We start from the raw sequence: 16,684 nt of genomic DNA on the forward strand, positions 1-16,684 counted from the left end.
ACTCTAGTACCAAGTAAACTCTAAGGAGAAAAACTTGAGTCCTTGGATCAATAGACTAAACAAAAAAGGGCTATGATATTTTAGAGCGATATTGCATACTATTTCACAAATAGCATCATATCGAACATAACTATTAAAATTTACTGCAAACTCTCCAGATATTTTATAACACGCTATTAGGAAGAACTTTAAATCTTGGCTAAAACCACCGGATGTTGAACCAATGATGGATTACGCTTTCTAAAATCGAACGCGCATTCAGTGCTGAACACTTATCTTGTCCCCAACGAAACCTACTTTACGCCATCATGCCCAAAACACCAATCTTGGCCCCAACGAAACCTACCGGTACAAACCCCCAAAAACCCAGCAACCAGCGGCGGCAGACAGCACCAGCTAACTCCGGCGGCATGGCTCGGGGCAGCGGCGGCGCCAGCCCATGCGATCTGGACAGGGAGTTCGCCCCCCAGATCGCCCAGCTCCTAGCTACCCCGCCTCTCCAGCCCGCCCAGGTACCTCCCCTCCCCTTCCATTCCGGTCCGTTCCTTATCCCTCTTCCTGGTCTGCTGAGTGAGCCCGGTTGCTTGAGGAACAGATAATTGTACTTATCGGCGTTGTGGACGCTGCTTGTTTGCTGGAAGGAGTTGGATTGGGCTTCTTCGCGGTGCCAATTTCGGGGATGAACTGATGTTGTGATGGGTTGGGGGCACTTTTTGGGTGGTGATACTTGTGGTTTGTTGATTTGTTCGGTCTTACTAGTATAGAAGGATATGTCTTTGCTGTCCCGTCGCTTTGGAATGATTTGTGGGTGTGTGAGATGAGAGAGGCAGGTCAGCTGCTACCTTTCCGGCAAAGATTAGAGTTGAAATTTTTGGTTCTTAATTATCTGCAACATTTACCCTTTGATTACCGTGTTTTCTTCACTGGGATGGAACTTTAAGATCCAAGGTGCCTCCTTTTAGCATTCCAGTAGCTAGTGCGTGTAGGGAATTCAGTTCAGTGTGATGTTAAGATTATGACAGAATGGGAATAATCTTATTTGTGCTAAATTTGAACGAGTGGTGTTTATAAGCTGGTTATTTTCTTCACCGAGGTGCAAATTTAATGTCCGATGTGCCTATTTGTAGCTTTCTGGTAGTTTGCGTCTGTAATTAATTCAGTTCAGTGTGATTTTAAGATTATGAAGAATGGAAGCAATGCTGTGCTCCTTGCTGTGTGGCAGATTATGGGTGGATTTTACTTTTATTCTTCTGCTCTACCTTGTCATTTAGATCAAGTATTGCCAAGGGTTTGTGTGTAACATTCGACAACATAACCATGATACCTCTGTTTTGACGTTTCAGGAATACTATGATGAGCTCATACAGTCTAAGAAGCATGACGGTGTAAGAGTGAACTACAACGGCGAGCACGGGAAAGGTACTGCTACTGAATGAATACTTACCATATGTCATATGGGCTAGCAATCCTGTAAATATGGTGCTTATCTACAATTTGGTGTGACTTAAAAGCCAAGCCATTTGAACCAACGGGCTCTTGCAGGTGTTTTTGCAAACAAGGATTTTGCTGAAGATGACCTTATTCTGAAGGATCAAATGTTGGTTGGCGCGCAACACAGTCTTAACAAGGTGCACTTGCTCTCAAAATTGCTCCTGTGTACACTCCTGTTTCCATTTCTATGTGAACTGATGCTCCTAGGAATATTATATCTATTTTATGTGTTCTGTTGCAGATTGACTGTGTCGTGTGTAGTTACTGCTTCCGCTTCGTTGGTTCTATAGAGTTCCAGATTGGGCAAAGACTGTACTTGCAAAATGCTGGTTCAAGCATTGGCTGCCATAGTGAGAGACACTGCCATGGAAGTGGATCGGGATCGAGCACTGGCTCTCCTGGTGGAACAAAGGGAAATAGTGAAGATTTGCCGCTAGAAGTCATAGAATCACTCATAACTGGTGAAACGTCACTGCCTTTCTCAGATCATTTTGCTTTACCAGAAGTTGTTTCTTGCCATGGATGTGAGGAAGAACGCTACTGCAGGTTTGAGTTCATATGCAATTTCACCTTTTCTTTGACTTCATATTCAGAGATATTTTGAATGTTTATTGAGGCATAAATCTTTTGACTGTAAATGTTTGATATCCATGTTTCATCATAAGTTATAGTGGTCGATCATGTTAAAAGTTGAACCTAATTGCGTCATGTAAAACTTTGTATTATTTCTTGAAGTTGAATCTGATTGTGTCATGTATAGACCACATAACTTATTGTTCCTTGGGTAACTTGTTATCTTGAGAAAACATTTTTTTTTTTGGAAACTTGTGAAAATGTTAACTTGTTAATTTTTGTGTAGCCCATGTTAAATTCTGAACCTGATTGTGTCATGCACAACTTGCATATGATCTTTGTTATTGTTCCTTCAGTAAATGTTTATCTTGATAAAGCATTAGTTTTTATTTTGGAAACTTGAGGAAACGTTAACTTGGTAATTCTTGTGTAGCCAATCATGTGCTGATTCTGATTGGGAATCCTACCATTCTTTGCTCTGTGCTGGCTCCAACACTGAACCTTCCCGAAGATCTGCTCTTCACAAATTCATAGAGCATGCTAATGGTAAGCTAGCAGTACTCCTTGAATATGTATCATCTAAGCATCATTCATGGCATGTATGCTATATCAATTCAGCCATGATCAACTATGGTAGTGATTGAGGTCGTCAAGCTGACATCTGATAATACGCATTCTTTGTTTTCAGGAACCAATGATATTTTCTTGGTTGCTGCCAAGGTATGTGATAGACATATCTTTAATATGCTTAGGATACTTTTTGTTTTCTCACTTTAGTAACATATGTCCATTTTTATTTCTTGGTTGTTAAGCTAAGCGCCAAAATGTGATGTACAAATGTTCATTTTAGTTTCTCATTTTCTATCATTGTCCGACTGGTGTTTTCAATAATGTATTCGAAGACTAGAAAATAGGTACATAGCCAGCGTTTAAGGCCAATGCTTTTGGCATCAACTTTGAGTTGATACGATGTCAGTCATTAGTGTTTGTCTGAATGTTCAAACTGCGACTTTCTTGATCTTTAGTGCCTTATTGCACAAGACTAGCTATATCAATCGTAGCAGATAAAATGAACAAAAGAAGAAATGCACTCCCTTATGTACTAACTGCAACTCATCTATGGTTTCCTGATTCTCATGTATGAACTCATACTTTTCATATACCAGGCTATCACTTTCACCCTGTTGAGGTACAAGAAACTCAAAAAGCAGCATGACTTTCAAAACAAATTAGCTGGATCAAACTTTTCTTTGCTTATGGAAGCCTGGAAACCACTTTCCATGGGCTTCAAGAAGAGGTAAAAGCTTCAAAGTATATATTCCTCTATTGGTAACCGCTTGTCCTATTATTTTAACTGATACCTGTGGCTGGATTTATCATTTCGTCTCCCTTGTTTTGGGTTACACTGGGATATCTTTTTTGAATTCTAAGCATCATTTCTACTACTGATTCAATATTTCTTAAAATAACTACCCTGATTTGTGCAAAATATTTTGTGATTGCAGATGGTGGGATTATATTGCTTTGCCTCAGGATGTTGATGCTTCTGGTGAAGATTCATTTAGGGAGGAAATAAGGGATCTAGCATTTACGGTAACTATGTCGACATATTACTTGAGAAAATATACAATGGGGATGTGATAAGTGCACAAGTGCCCTGTTTTACTTTCATCCACTGGTGGACTGATCATGACTTCTGTGTTTTGCAGTCACTGCAACTTCTGAAGGATGCGATCTTCGACGCTGAGTGTGCGCCATGTATCCTTTTTAGCTGTTACAAGACTTGTTTCAGTTTCCCATATGATAAGTAGTTATCTTTTTCATTCAACTTACCTTAACTTGCTCTAGTGTTTTCCCTTGAGGTGTACGGCCATATAATTGGCATGTTTGAGCTGAACAATCTGTAAGTAAATATGCTTTCCCCTATTTCATTTTGAAAATTTTATATATTCTTGTCAATTGTATTTCTCTCTACCTTCTACTACCAAAGCAAATGTAATGCCGCATTTGACTTGAATAGTCACTCCAGTCATACTTCCACCTTTTTCGTTCCAGTGATTTGGTCGTTGCATCGCCAGTTGAAGACTATTTCATACATATTTATGATCTTCCAGATGATAAGAAGGTTTGTTTGATGGTGGTCTTAATTTCTTCTATGTGATTTTTTTTTACTCTTGCACTTGCATAATTGCTTTCTTAATCTGAAATGCAATGTATTCCAGGAGGAAGCTGAGAAGGTGACGATGCCATTTCTAGATGCTCTAGGTGATGACTATGCAGTTCCTTGTGATGGTACGTACTACTTCCTCTTGATTACTCCTTCAGTGCACTGCTGTGTGCCTTTTTTAAATAGATTTAATGTGTTTTTTTGTTTGTTTCCAGGGACGGCATTCTTTCCTCTGCAAAGCTGCATGAATCATTCATGCTGTCCAAATGCTAAAGCATTTAAGAGAGACGAGGTGATGTATATTTTCCTTCCAGCTGATTAGCCCATTTTCCTACCAAACTGCCGGTCAGCAATGCTGATAAGATCTGCTGAAATACTGTCTGCAGGATAATGACGGTCACGCAGTGATACTTGCTCTGGGGCCTATCAGCAAGGGAGACGAGGTACGTCGTTTCTAGCGCTATGTAAAATCCTCTTAAAATTCCGACAAGAGAAACTTTGGCCAAATTGTTCTACCACGTGCTGACACTCCAATGCTGTAGATTACCATTTCCTACATTGATGAAGATCTTCCATACGAGGAGCGGCAGGCCGAGCTCGCAGATTATGGATTCACATGCACATGCTCCAAGTGCCAGGAAGAAAAGCCCAACTGAACGAGACAAGACTTGACTTGCTAGAGATTTTGGTCGTTATCATAGTGCATCCTGCTTGTAGTTTATGCCACTCGGTACTTTGACAACTCCAGAATGTAAGGGTAGGATTTGAAGAAAGAACACGATGATGGGGTATTCTGATCTGAGGTGTTGTTGGGTTCTGTTTTGTCCAACTTTACTGAATAGTCAAGATGTCTTATCTATCTGTAGTTTGTGTCACTGGAGATCTTGAATACTACATGTAGGATCGAGATGCTTGACCTTGAAGTAATACTTCATTTTGCTTTGTTTATGTTGAGAAATTAGAGACTGGCATTGCATGGTTCAAACAAGAATAGCTATTTTTATTCCTTTTATGAAATTGCTGCAAAGCTGCAATAGGAGGATTACACCCTGCGAGCAACAGTTTGTTGAAATGCGCAACATCTTGATTGATGCGTGGGCACCAAAATATACAGATGCATGTAGGCAGTGGCATGCATGCCAAAGTCATGCTAGTTAAAACTTCCTGCTTCCTTACGGATGTATGGGTTCTGTTGGAATAGATGAATGGATGCCAGATTTATGTGCCGCTGCCCGCTGGTTGCTATCTGTCAGTGCCATTTTGTTTATTTGAGTTTATGATGATGATCCCAGCAATCTAATAAGTAGTTTGTGCCAAATGTAGCATCTTTTGTACGGATTTTACAATTCTGTGTAAAATTTATATTCCGCGAGCTGTTCTCTCTGCTTTGCTTCATGTCTCTCTTTTTTCATTCTAATTTCAGCTGTGTTGCTCTGGGCAGCATTGGTTGTTGACGTACTAGCGCTGCCCTGAGGGCTTTTAGGGCAGCTGGTAGATATTCATCAAGTTATAACATATGAATAAATCAAAAACTCTGAGCAGCGACTGAATTGACAAATGTAGAGATTCTTGAATTGGACAGGAAATGCTGGATTTTGCTGTTGATAAATTTCATATCTGTTCTAGTGCCACGCTGGGATGCATATGTGGCATTGAATGTATTGTTAAATCCAGAATAGCTTTTTTATTTCCTTCCGAAATTGCCACAAGTTGCAACAGGAGGATGACACACCAACTTTTTTTTTAATACGGAGTGCATAACGTTTTGACAGCTGTGAAGTATTTTAGTTATACATGGGCACAGTTGATACATGAGTTATGCTACAGGTGCTATCTCTTCCCATAGCTTATGGGCGACACAGAAAAGCTTAGTATTGTCACAAGACTTTTACACATAATACAAGAAAAACGAATTACATCATTCAGGAAAAAAATGAACAATGGTTTTCCTCTGAGTTCTCACTATGCCACTGCTCGCTGGAGTCATTAACCTACAAATTTGAGCATTCAAAAGATTAGAGCATAATCATAAGCATATATCAGACTTTCATTTTAAGTTAGATTTCATAAGAAATACGCCATGTAAATGTTCCAACCCTATCTCATTGTATCATCTCTGATCAAGGCCTCCAAAGAACTGCTCCAAGCTTGTAGAGCTGAAAACATTGGCCGCTGCTCTTTCCGTTTGTTGTGGCGATATGTGCAGCTGATATTTGATAAACCTCTGCAACAGGAAATAGCAAATCAAAACCATATTTCACGACACTACTCTTCCCGTTTGTGTTGGCGAAAAAGGGCAATACTGCATTTGTGACTTACAGATAACTGGTGAACAATTTCAGGACTCGAGTCAATGTGCCAATCAGGTTCCAGTTGCCGAACAAAAGAGGTACGGCCATTTTCCGTACTACAAAAGAGAACCTATAGATTTCAAGAAACAGAGTTATATTTCAGACATGTATTGGCCATATACAATGCTAAAATAATGATATATTTATATGTCCACAAGTTCTGATTCGAAAGCTTACCTTGTCTCTTACCAAACCACCGCTAGTAAAAAGCCCAGCTTCGCTCAGGGCAGACAACACCTTTTCCTGCATCATGATTCATGTGAGCGGGGATCAGGTTACAATGGTCTGCTCCAAAGACTAAGCTAGGTAACGTGTAACCCATGTTTGTAATAACGCAAACTCTACAGCAATCAATGAGCTATAATGGGATGGAAACCATTTATCATTCATTCCGTTTGCATATGATGGTGGCAGTAACTGGCACAAAACATAAGTAACAAGATAACATAAGCGTTCTTTGTGGACCTACCCCACTTTCGTCATCAAGAACGCGCTCCATCAGATAGACATCACAAAATTTTGCGATTTCCAAAAGAACCTCTAGGACAGAAGGTCTCACTGTGACATGATTCTGCAGAAAGGTATACATCCATGAGTTTTTCATTAGTCCATGAAAGCCAATAACAATTTCTGCAGAAGCGTTTCTGCCCACCTGGAGCTCCTCTGGAGTTGTTTCCTCCAAAATGACGCCAAGTAACCGGCAGGTAACCTGAAGTTGGTATCCCCACATCAGTGAAAATCATAAATTGGTTCAACAGGTTACAGGACACTTGAAATTTTATTAAAAAAAAAACAGTGGCCCGTGTAGTACCCTTCGTCCTTCGCTAAGTTTATGCCTGACAAGCTGCTCAAGAGTCAGCTGAACAAGAAACGAGCAACTGTCAATCCATGGTCATAAAAACATAAACATAATTTTAATATTCAACAAAGAAAGTAAGCTATACATTTACAGGCTGGAAAAGCTGGTTGATTGCTTCATGTGCTCTTGAATCTGCCGATGAGCAAGCATCCGTTCCGGTCAATGCACCTTGCCGTGATCGGCTGCTGGTGTTGCTAGGTGAGGGAGCAACACGTCTGCGTGGCCTCCGGGGTTGCTCTTGAGGAGCTCTCAACAGTTTCCAAGCAAACACGAGTGTGATGGCGATCGCAGCAAGTGTGGTGAGCGAGCGGAGTTTCTGAAGGAGGAAAATGAAGGAAGTACTTGAATAATTCTTGTAACAAGGATATAAAACAGCATATCATGAAAATGGAAAGCCATGGGAATTTGTACTCTTTTTTTTTTTTTTGATTTGTACTCGAGAACAAACAAAACATGCTATTTTTTTTTTGTTCTGGCCAAGTAACACATAATGCTACAACCAGTCCACTGCTGAACTTACTCTGCGAAACCATATTGATGTTCAAACAAAGTTAAGTTCAAACATAGATGGCGCAGGCCTTGCTGTTTTGCATGAAGTGCTTACGCACAGGTTTACGTCTATTAATGTGTAGTCTAGTACCGCCGCATTCTATTAATTACAGGGTATTTGCCATTTTGCGAATCTAACCTTAGCACAAATTTAGCTCTAGGCATACCAAAACAATACCGCAACATTAAATAGTTCACTACCGGTTCGTTATCACCAACCAGGGAGGTATGTCAGTTCTTGAGATCACCTACTAGCCTTCCGAAAAGTTTCCGTCATTCTCGTCCCTTCGGGGACATTTGATAGGACAAAACTTTCACAATCCTATGTATAGTACCGATAAGTGACTCTTTCAGCTAAGTGGCACATCAAAATCACAAGGACCACAGCAATCCCTGATATTTTGGCTTTTGCCAAACCTGGTCGCAGTACCCGCAATATAGGACCGATGGTTTACACCGAAGAGTGAACACCAGCAATACGGGCCCGAAGCTTGCAAAGCAGCTAGCAACACATTACCAAATCGATCGAAGTTTTGCAATCTACGAGGTAATGGCTACCGCAGAAGAACAGACAACCTAGACACAGCTAGCCTTTCCCCCAAACATGGAACCACTTTCACACCCTTGGCCAGGCCAACAAAATAAAAAATCCTGAGCTACAGCTACGAGGTACTGACAGACAGATCATTGTAGCGACGTTAACGGGAGGGGGAAGCGACAGATCCGAGCGGGAAACCTGGCGATCGAGGTCGAAGGGGAGGCGATCGGAGTAGCGCGCGAGGGCGTCGACGAGGCGCCGCACCAGATCGGCCAGCTCGTCGTCCTTCCCTCCCCCGGCCGCCGCCGGTGCCGAAACCGCCGCCGCCGCCGCAACGGACTCCGACGCCATCGCCGCCGAGGAGACGGGGAGGGGAGGAGGCGGCGGCTCCGACGAACCCTAGGGGATGCTCGTCGGTCGCGGCGAGGCGGGCGGACTGCGGGGGCGGAAGTGTAATTTGGGGCGCGGTGGGCTACCTGTGCGATGTCGGAGCAGGGAAGAAGAGAGAGAAAGAGGGAAGCGGCTGGTTTTTGTCATGACGTTGGAGGCGGTGGTTTTGCAGTTTGGTCCTTGGACGGTGGAGCTATTACGGCGCAAGTAAGAGTTGTAGGCTTGTAGCCTTCAGGGCCTGTTTGTTATTTCTCTATTTTTAGTGGATCCCTTTGTTATTTCTCGCCTATACATGCATACACTATTATAAATCAATCACAACGGTTGATCTTTTAACTGATGTTTAGTTTTACTGTTATGACTTGTTGTACATGGAACAATTATTTTCGATGGATGGAGATACTGCTAGAAACAATGATTTCATGAGTTGAAACTTGGTATTCATTTAGTTTATGGAGTTGTTGAATGGTTAGTTAGAATTATACCAACATATGAAAAGGGAAAGGAGATCTAGATCACTCGATTTCCACACCAGCGATGACGGAAGGCAGAGAAGTGGTGTTGCTCATGCCAACATAAGTAACACCGCCACGTGTAGAGTCGTGCCATACAAGATCTACAATCACACACCCACCCCCACACCAGTATATGGTGTGTGGCGCATGTGAGTGGCGCTTCGGCTCCCCATGCGCGTTGCAAGCACCAATGTGGGAGAGCCATGGATATGAAGAAAGATAAATTTTGAAACGGAAATATAGAATGATAAATAGGGGGCATGATTAGGGGGGCACCTGAGTTAGTTACTTTCGATTACCCTGGCCATGTATTACTTCAAAAGTTCAAAGTAGGCTCAAAGACCACCGCGGCCAAGCACAACACACAACAAATAGAAAAATGAAACAAATAAAAAGGAAAATTACAAGTTTTCCCTTGACGTCACGGACCATAAATGCTCGCCAAGAGCACACACCCTCCTACAAGCCTTATGGATGCCGATGACTAGGGCATGCTCTCTCGTGATCATCATTGATGAAGCACATCTTTTTGGCTGGCACCGACAGGTAGTGCAATATTGTGCCTTTACTTGGCTCAACGATGAATCTAGAGGAAGAAGAAGGTTGTCGTTGTCGAGGGATAAAATATTGGAGATCTAAAAGACCTCCAGAGCATTCCCGTGAGAGCAGGTGATTTGTTTGGTCGCGATACACTCAGATGGTACGATGGACGACTTGTACCCTGGTTCTGAACCATTTTTCATGGTTAACAACCCTAATATTACTTGGATTAATTATATGGGGGTTTGATTTTGCACAACTTATCATAAATGATGTAGCTCGGCGAGTTCAGGTGATGAACACGGTGGTTCTAATTGTGTTTGAAACGGTATAGAGTGCCCTATACCGATCCGACTTCTAGATGAAGATGGCTTGAGATTATGTAGATTTGAGGAGCTTCGTCCTTGGGAGGGCTTTGTATAGTCGTAAAATAGGTTGTTGAATGCCTTCCATTTGAATGTGAGTCCTTTTGTTGCACAAATGGAAGTCTCATCGATACAAAAGTAGGTCTCTCGATTATGTGTCTTGTTCTTCCATTTTTTTTTCATCTCAGAAACCTTCCGAGTGGTATGAGGATAAACTGTCTCGAGTATCCTATCTATGTAGATGCATGCCCTCCTAGCCTACACGGAGTACACAATGTCGTGGTAGGATATCAAACTATCCACCGTCAAACGCCAAGAATGTTAAAGATCCACTTGCACAATTCATCATTGAACAACCTCTTGAACGTGTAGCGAAAACATAGGAGCAGCAAAGGCAAGCATGGCGACTTCCACTCATAATCATGTAGGCTATAACCCATAAGGGGTCTCCCAAGATGGAGGTTTAGGTGGAACTATATGCATCTCATGTGAACATCAAGTTATACATCAAGAAAAAAATATCAAAATCTAGAAAATATAAATGAACCATGGTTGGATCCCACAAACACTTCCTGGCCGCGAGGTGAACAAGCAATAAGCCCGGGCAAGATATTCACGTGCACCAAATATTTGAATAACAAAGCCCTAGAACTAGATCCTTTTTTTTTTTTTGCGAATCTGCCCTAGAACTAAATTCAAGAGGGGAAACTACAACATAATGGGGAAGGGACATGCCTTCTGTGTGTCACATTGACATTTTCTCGACGACTTCCATTTCTATCTTGCTGCATTTGCTTTTCAAATTTCAAGAAGAAAATAAATAGAAAAACACACCCTCCCTTAGGCCGTACAATACATGCGAGATGGAATGCACGGTTCTTGGGCTCTTGGCTGGTATCGCACTGACGTCACATTTCACCCGCTGTAAATTCTAGTTCTAAAACATAACTGTACTACAATCTAGTGGTACACGCATGGCATACAAAAAATTCGCACATCAGTTAAACCTGGCTTCATTATCAATCTTTGATGCTAGTATATACGTAGTACACGTCAAATCTGGGTAGTAGTGAAATTTGCACATCTCGTCAGTCAGAAGTCTGGCCCGAGAAGGAGTACCGTGCCGGTGCCTGCGACGACGAGTGCCGCCGCACGCCGGCGCCACCGCTCCCTGCCGCTGGCCCCTGGTTCCAGTCGTACTGGACGGCGCCGTTCGCGAGCTGGCTCCGGTTATCTTCGTCGTCGTCTCCGTCCGCCGACCGCTCCTCAATCTTGATCGACGCGGCGGCCGCGACTAATTCGTCGACGGCGCCGGCGGCGTCCCTGCTGCTGTGCCGCGTGTCGTCCTTGTCTTGGAGGTGCGCGTGGTAGAGGTCGTAGAGTCGGCGGCTGAGCATGACCTCGAAGCCGAGCACGTCGAGGAGCTCCAGCTCCAGCTTGTTCATCTCCGCGTTGCTCACGCCGCCCACGCGCGCGAAGAAGGCGTTGTCGTGGTGGCTGCAAGACAGTGTGTTCAGTTAACTTATTTCACCACGATCTGGCACAAGTAAAAAGATCGCTGAACAAATGTAGTAGTACTACTGCATTATCGATTCCATTATTAATCATCCTGACTTGCATGTTGCATCCATGATCTCTCTGATCAAGACATTATACAGGTAGTATTACTTGGTGGGTACGAGACGATGATGTCCGGTGACTTCACAACGAGACGGGTTTCAACGTAGGTAGTGTCGATTGTATCTTGGAGAGTGTTGCGACTCCTATCATTTTTTTTAGGGTGTGGCTATTTTTCAGTTAAATGAAAACTAACTTCATTTTCAGTTAGATGATGTTATCAAATCTCAGTTGCAACTCATAACTAGCACGAATCACGAAGCAAATCTAACAGCGTAGGACTTAACTGGGCACGAACTTAGTTCTCTGAGAACTAGCAAAACCCTTTTTTTAATCTTCGGTCTGTTTTGTAAGAGATTTTCCTCACTACCTTGTATCAGTTTGGCCATCATACGTGGCTTTATTTATAAAACGGGACAAAAGCTTATTTCGAGAAAATGCAGGTAGCATTATACATGATGCACGGGCCACTTGATCTGCAAATGTACGTACGTACCTGTCATGTACATTGAATTATTGTTTGACGACATAAATACGGATCGATCATGAACCTAGTGCACGTACCTACCAGTCGTTATACAAGAGTGCGTGGCCCAAGTACAACAACCAATTGACTGATGTGACGAGGTGTAACTGAACACAATGAAAACCAGTGCACGCCTTTCCTTTTCTTCACTTGAAAGCACAATTGGCCTGCATACAAGTGCTACCTCCGTGGCATAATTCTTGTTTGATCTTAGTTGAAATTTGAACTAAAGTCATGCGCAAAAAAAAATTGAACTAAAGCCATGACAAAAATCCTGACGGATCGAGGGAGTATATTCCAGTCCCGTTTATGTTGTTGTCAATGGATTTATTGTGGTCGCATTTTTCCAGAGCTAAATGTGGACGTGGTTGGTCTTACCCTATCTTTCCGTCGATCGCACGGCATTATCTCAGCCGTAGCAGTCAGTGAGCATCAGCATGATCAGTTAATGGTGGTTATGCTTTGGCTATTCTTGGTAGAACCGCGGGAGTCTGACAGTAATCTTAGATCTTTGATTTCACTTCGCGTGGCATATGATCGAATGGAGCAAAATATATATGCAGTTCAGTACTTCAGTGCGCGGTGAATGGGTGCACTTTTTTCAGTTCGTCGCCAAGGCATGCAATGGATCGAGGTACTTACAAGTCGTCGAGGACCTTGGAGGCGACGAGGAGGCAGGCGAGGAGCAGGCGGTGCACGTTCCTGGAGGCGACGGCGGCGGCGGGGCGCCGGTGCGCCGCCCTGTCGACGTACGCGTACGCCACCACGTAGCACTCGGGCTCCAGCCCCGCGTACCGGTGCACCCGCTCCAGGTACTGCGCCAGGCCGATCCGCGGTGCGCCAGCGCCCTCGAACGCCGCCATCCCGCTCCCAGTCCCCTCGCCGCCGTCGAGCGCGTCGTTTCTTGCCACGAGCCGCTGCACGGCGCGCGCCACCATGCCCAGCTCCGGCGGCGGCGGGGACGGCGGGGAGAGCATGCCGCCCGTCGCCCCGGCGTCGCCCATGCCGGCCCGTGCGCGCGTGGGCGAACTGCTGTTTTCGTCGGCGGCGTGCGCCTGCCTGCCGGATAATCAATGCGCCCTTGGCCGGACGTTTGCTTGGCGGTGGTTTAGCCGCGATGCGGCGGGGGTGGGGCCGCGGCTGGCTGGTGGAGCTTTCTCTTCACCTTGTCCGCCTCGCGAAGCTTGTACGGATATCAGTGGAGATGGATAGGGTGGGTGGGGTCGGAAATCCTCTTTCCCGTTTTGATTTCGACGGAACAAGCTTTTCTTCAAAAAAAAAATCCTTATTTGGCATGTCTTACGAGTTCTCTTGCAAGCTATTGGTTGGGTGGGTCAAGCCAATAGATGCAAGCGGTCCATCATCATTAGCTAATTTCTATCCTCTTTTACTATAAAAAATAAAAGATTTGATTTGCTATGTGATTCGTGCTCAGTTAAGTTTTACATCATTTGATTTGCTTTGTGATTCGTGCTAATCATGAGCTGCAACTTGAATTGTAACTGAAATGTGTTGATATCATGTGACTGAGAACGAAATTAGTTCTGAGTCGACTGAGAAATAATCGCTCCCAAAAAATAAACTAACTTCTTTTTTCATGATATTATTATTTTAGAAAAGTTAGTTCAATTTTAAAACTAAAGGGGGTAGATGGTACCTAATGATGTACCACTTGCACCTTTAGTCAAGGAACCAACCGTTGCGCCATACACCGAGCTAAAAAATATTATCTACAAAATCCTGAATTAGTCTAGAACCCTCAAAACAAAAATGAAGTAAGTTGTCATGCCCCACACGTTAATTAAGTGCCAACTTTGTGAGGGTGTCGTCTACTCAGATCTGGTTCGAATCCCCTCCCCTTTCCCTCTAGCTCCTTTCTCGAACCTCGAGTGGGCGAGCAGGGGCAAACTCTAGCCCGCTGACTCTCCCCTCCTCCTCTCTGTTGCCACCAGCGCGGGAAGCAGGGTGTTGCATTTGCGGTGCCGGCGGCGGCAACCGAACCTTCCCCGTGTGAGTGGAGCAGTGGCGTGTTGCATGGCGGCCCCGCGGTGGTGTGGTTCAGCCAGGCGACGGTCCGACGTAGCCCGGGGGTCTTCTTGGCGGTGGCGCGGCCACTTGGCGGTGGGGCGTCGTGGTAGTCTGAGCGCGGCTAGCGGTGCCTAAGTTTGGCCCTTATAATGCTCGTTTTCCTTTTTGCAATTTCCCCCTATCCATGAGTGTGGCTTTTTGTACTCGGGCTACATGTAGCCCGTTTTTTCAAAAATTTGAAAATGGCATCTTATAGTTTCAAAAAATTAGGAACAAAAATTCTATAGATAGACAATAATGTACTCTATGACTGTGAAAAAAAGCAATACAAAAGACTAAGTATTTTGGGCTGTGCAAGATTCATAAATCAATGGATTTGAAAACATGAATAGTACAGATTTTGAAACCTCCAACATTTGTCAGAATTTGTTATTTTTGTGTAGCCTCAAGTATAACGTATTTCATCCTGAAAATTTGCACAGCGGTAAAGTACATCATTGCTACATCCAGTTTTTTTTCAGATTTTTTTAAAACTTTAAATATTGAATTCAAATTTTGTAAAAAAACAGGAGATGTATAGCTCGGGCTACACTTTGAGTTTCCCCCTATCCATAGCTTATTCATCGTCCCAGATGAACCTCAATGGCCAACCAGACTGGACCACCGTTTTGTTCTAGGAAAGAAAATCATACGATTCGCAAAAAATAAATTGAAAAAAAACAGACAAGTGATCTGATATGAAAAACGAAATTTGGCCGTACATGCTTCGCTGAGTCCTTCACGAACACGTCTTGGTTTGCGTCGCCGGTGCCTGGGTCTCCTTGGTTCGTTAAATAGCGAGCGAGCCGCCGCCTCAAATCTAGACACCCTCGTTTCTTCCCTCCGAAAACAAAGAAAACTCCGCTCCCAGCTCCCTAACCCTAAATCCCGGCGTGTTGTCACGAATTTGGTTCGTCAACCCCTTTACTTCCGTAAGCAGACCCGGCGACCCCCATGGCAGAAGAAGCTGTTTTCCCATGTGTTCTCAGGATCCTTCCGAGCCTTGTCTTGAACAAGACGAATCCAATCGTTCTTGCTGTGCAAATCATTGACGGAATAGCCAAGGTAACTTCACTTTTGGCTAGTATATCGATCGGTTTGTCAATCACACACTATATTTTCTTCTCATTCAACCTTAATGTCGTAGCATGTTGTTTATTACTACGTAATCTGTTAAGCAGTCAAGACCTAATAAATACACCCTTCGTTAGGGATTATAAGTCTGGCTCTAAATTATCAATTTGATCAACGTAATATAAATTATATAAACATAAAAATTTAAATTAATAGAAAGTAGAACATCTAAACTTTTTAATAATATATTATAATATATAAATTGTATTAGGTTGGTCAAATTTCCACCTAGAAATATGCCTGATCTTATAATCCCTAAGGGATGAAGTACCTAGTAGTAGAAAACTTGTCCGATATAAAGGGCTTGTATGACAAAAATACACACTGGAACTCGAGATCAAGAGTACATGATAACGGGCTAGCCCCAAAATCCGTATTTCCATGCCACCAAGAAATTTAATTTTTTTCCCTATGTAGAGGATGCAATATATGTGCATGTGTCACATTGTAATCCTAAATTTGAAAGTATGTAGCTTAGAAAAAAATTACAAGTTCCGAATGAACAGTTTAAAGGAAACTCGCCCTACCCGACCTGTCTGTAACTTAAGGATCCATACATTATGTAACTTATTTCCAAACTACGTAATATCGGGTTCGAAGTACCCATGTTCAGAAAATTCCCTTTACTTGTATGTTCATGTCTTCCTTTTCCCATGTGTAACATGATACCGATATTCGATATGAAGATATGAAATCACGGTTTTGCTATGTTTTAATCATCGACTGGGAATCCCTTATGTCTCATACGCCCAAAAATATGTACAACTATTCCTCATCTTGCATTGCCATGTAGGTGGGAACCCCTCTAGCCATACCTAGCAAGGATTTCATAGATATCGGGAAGATTGCCTCTATTGAAATCAATGACACGCAAGTCGACATGGCCACAAAAGGGCAAATGGTGACGATAAAGGTTGGCATTATCCTCAGTCCTAACGTTTTTTTGATTTACTTCGTTCTGTCTAATGTTACATCTACTGGGCTGTGAACAGATCACCGGGA

The 16,684-nt window shown here is 43.2% G+C and overlaps 3 protein-coding genes across 4 annotated transcripts; 1 reads left to right on the forward strand and 2 right to left on the reverse strand.

The window, feature by feature from the left end:
- Positions 1-393: 393 nt before the first annotated feature.
- On the forward strand, positions 394-5,174 carry LOC124675551 (histone-lysine N-methyltransferase ATXR2-like). Its single transcript, XM_047211632.1, has 15 exons — positions 394-512; positions 1,344-1,419; positions 1,543-1,628; positions 1,733-2,037; positions 2,498-2,610; positions 2,753-2,784; positions 3,231-3,361; positions 3,570-3,657; positions 3,774-3,822; positions 3,913-3,967; positions 4,120-4,189; positions 4,287-4,356; positions 4,447-4,523; positions 4,618-4,674; positions 4,774-5,174. Exons 1-15 carry the CDS (start codon positions 411-413, stop codon positions 4,885-4,887), a joined length of 1,425 nt encoding a protein of 474 aa, XP_047067588.1. The 5' UTR covers positions 394-410; the 3' UTR covers positions 4,888-5,174.
- Positions 5,175-5,955: 781 nt separating this feature from the next.
- LOC124675245 (peroxisome biogenesis protein 22-like) lies at positions 5,956-8,879 on the reverse strand. Of its 2 annotated transcripts, none has more exons than XM_047211313.1 (9): positions 8,727-8,879; positions 7,527-7,757; positions 7,394-7,441; positions 7,235-7,291; positions 7,052-7,153; positions 6,760-6,825; positions 6,551-6,652; positions 6,333-6,455; positions 5,956-6,222 (listed from the first exon to the last, which is right to left on the reverse strand). In XM_047211313.1, exons 1-8 carry the CDS (start codon positions 8,877-8,879, stop codon positions 6,342-6,344), a joined length of 873 nt encoding a protein of 290 aa, XP_047067269.1. In that variant the 3' UTR covers positions 5,956-6,222; positions 6,333-6,341. The 2 variants fall into 2 exon arrangements, with proteins under 2 accessions (XP_047067269.1, XP_047067267.1); XM_047211311.1 differs by having other exon boundaries at positions 6,328-6,455.
- A 2,526-nt stretch (positions 8,880-11,405) lies between these two features.
- Positions 11,406-13,493, reverse strand: LOC124678257 (cyclin-P1-1-like). Its single transcript, XM_047214176.1, has 2 exons — positions 13,124-13,493; positions 11,406-11,835 (listed from the first exon to the last, which is right to left on the reverse strand). The coding sequence occupies exons 1-2, from the start codon at positions 13,483-13,485 to the stop codon at positions 11,427-11,429; spliced, it is 771 nt and encodes a 256-aa protein (XP_047070132.1). The 5' UTR covers positions 13,486-13,493; the 3' UTR covers positions 11,406-11,426.
- Positions 13,494-16,684: the final 3,191 nt, after the last annotated feature.

Source organism: Lolium rigidum, chromosome 7, assembly GCF_022539505.1.
Source record: "Lolium rigidum isolate FL_2022 chromosome 7, APGP_CSIRO_Lrig_0.1, whole genome shotgun sequence".
Classification (NCBI taxonomy): Eukaryota; Viridiplantae; Streptophyta; class Magnoliopsida; order Poales; family Poaceae; genus Lolium; species Lolium rigidum.

What these genes read in the sequence shown, in the direction of transcription:
- LOC124675551 (XM_047211632.1), top strand. Translation starts at nt 411, where the DNA reads ATGGCTCGGGGCAGCGGCGGCGCCAGCCCATGCGATCTGGACAGGGAG. An exon ending in CGCAACACAGTCTTAACAAG is followed by an intron (nt 1,629 to 1,732) that starts GTGCACTTGCTC and finishes GTTCTGTTGCAG; the next exon opens with ATTGACTGTGTCGTGTGTAG. An exon ending in TCCATGGGCTTCAAGAAGAG is followed by an intron (nt 3,362 to 3,569) that starts GTAAAAGCTTCA and finishes TTGTGATTGCAG; the next exon opens with ATGGTGGGATTATATTGCTT.
- LOC124675245 (XM_047211313.1), bottom strand. Translation starts at nt 8,879, where the DNA reads ATGGCGTCGGAGTCCGTTGCGGCGGCGGCGGCGGTTTCGGCACCGGCG. An exon ending in CAACTCCAGAGGAGCTCCAG is followed by an intron (nt 7,154 to 7,234) that starts GTGGGCAGAAAC and finishes ACCTTTCTGCAG; the next exon opens with AATCATGTCACAGTGAGACC. An exon ending in TTCTTGATGACGAAAGTGGG is followed by an intron (nt 6,826 to 7,051) that starts GTAGGTCCACAA and finishes ATCATGATGCAG; the next exon opens with GAAAAGGTGTTGTCTGCCCT.
- LOC124678257 (XM_047214176.1), bottom strand. Translation starts at nt 13,485, where the DNA reads ATGGGCGACGCCGGGGCGACGGGCGGCATGCTCTCCCCGCCGTCCCCG. An exon ending in TCCAAGGTCCTCGACGACTT is followed by an intron (nt 11,836 to 13,123) that starts GTAAGTACCTCG and finishes ACTGTCTTGCAG; the next exon opens with CCACCACGACAACGCCTTCT.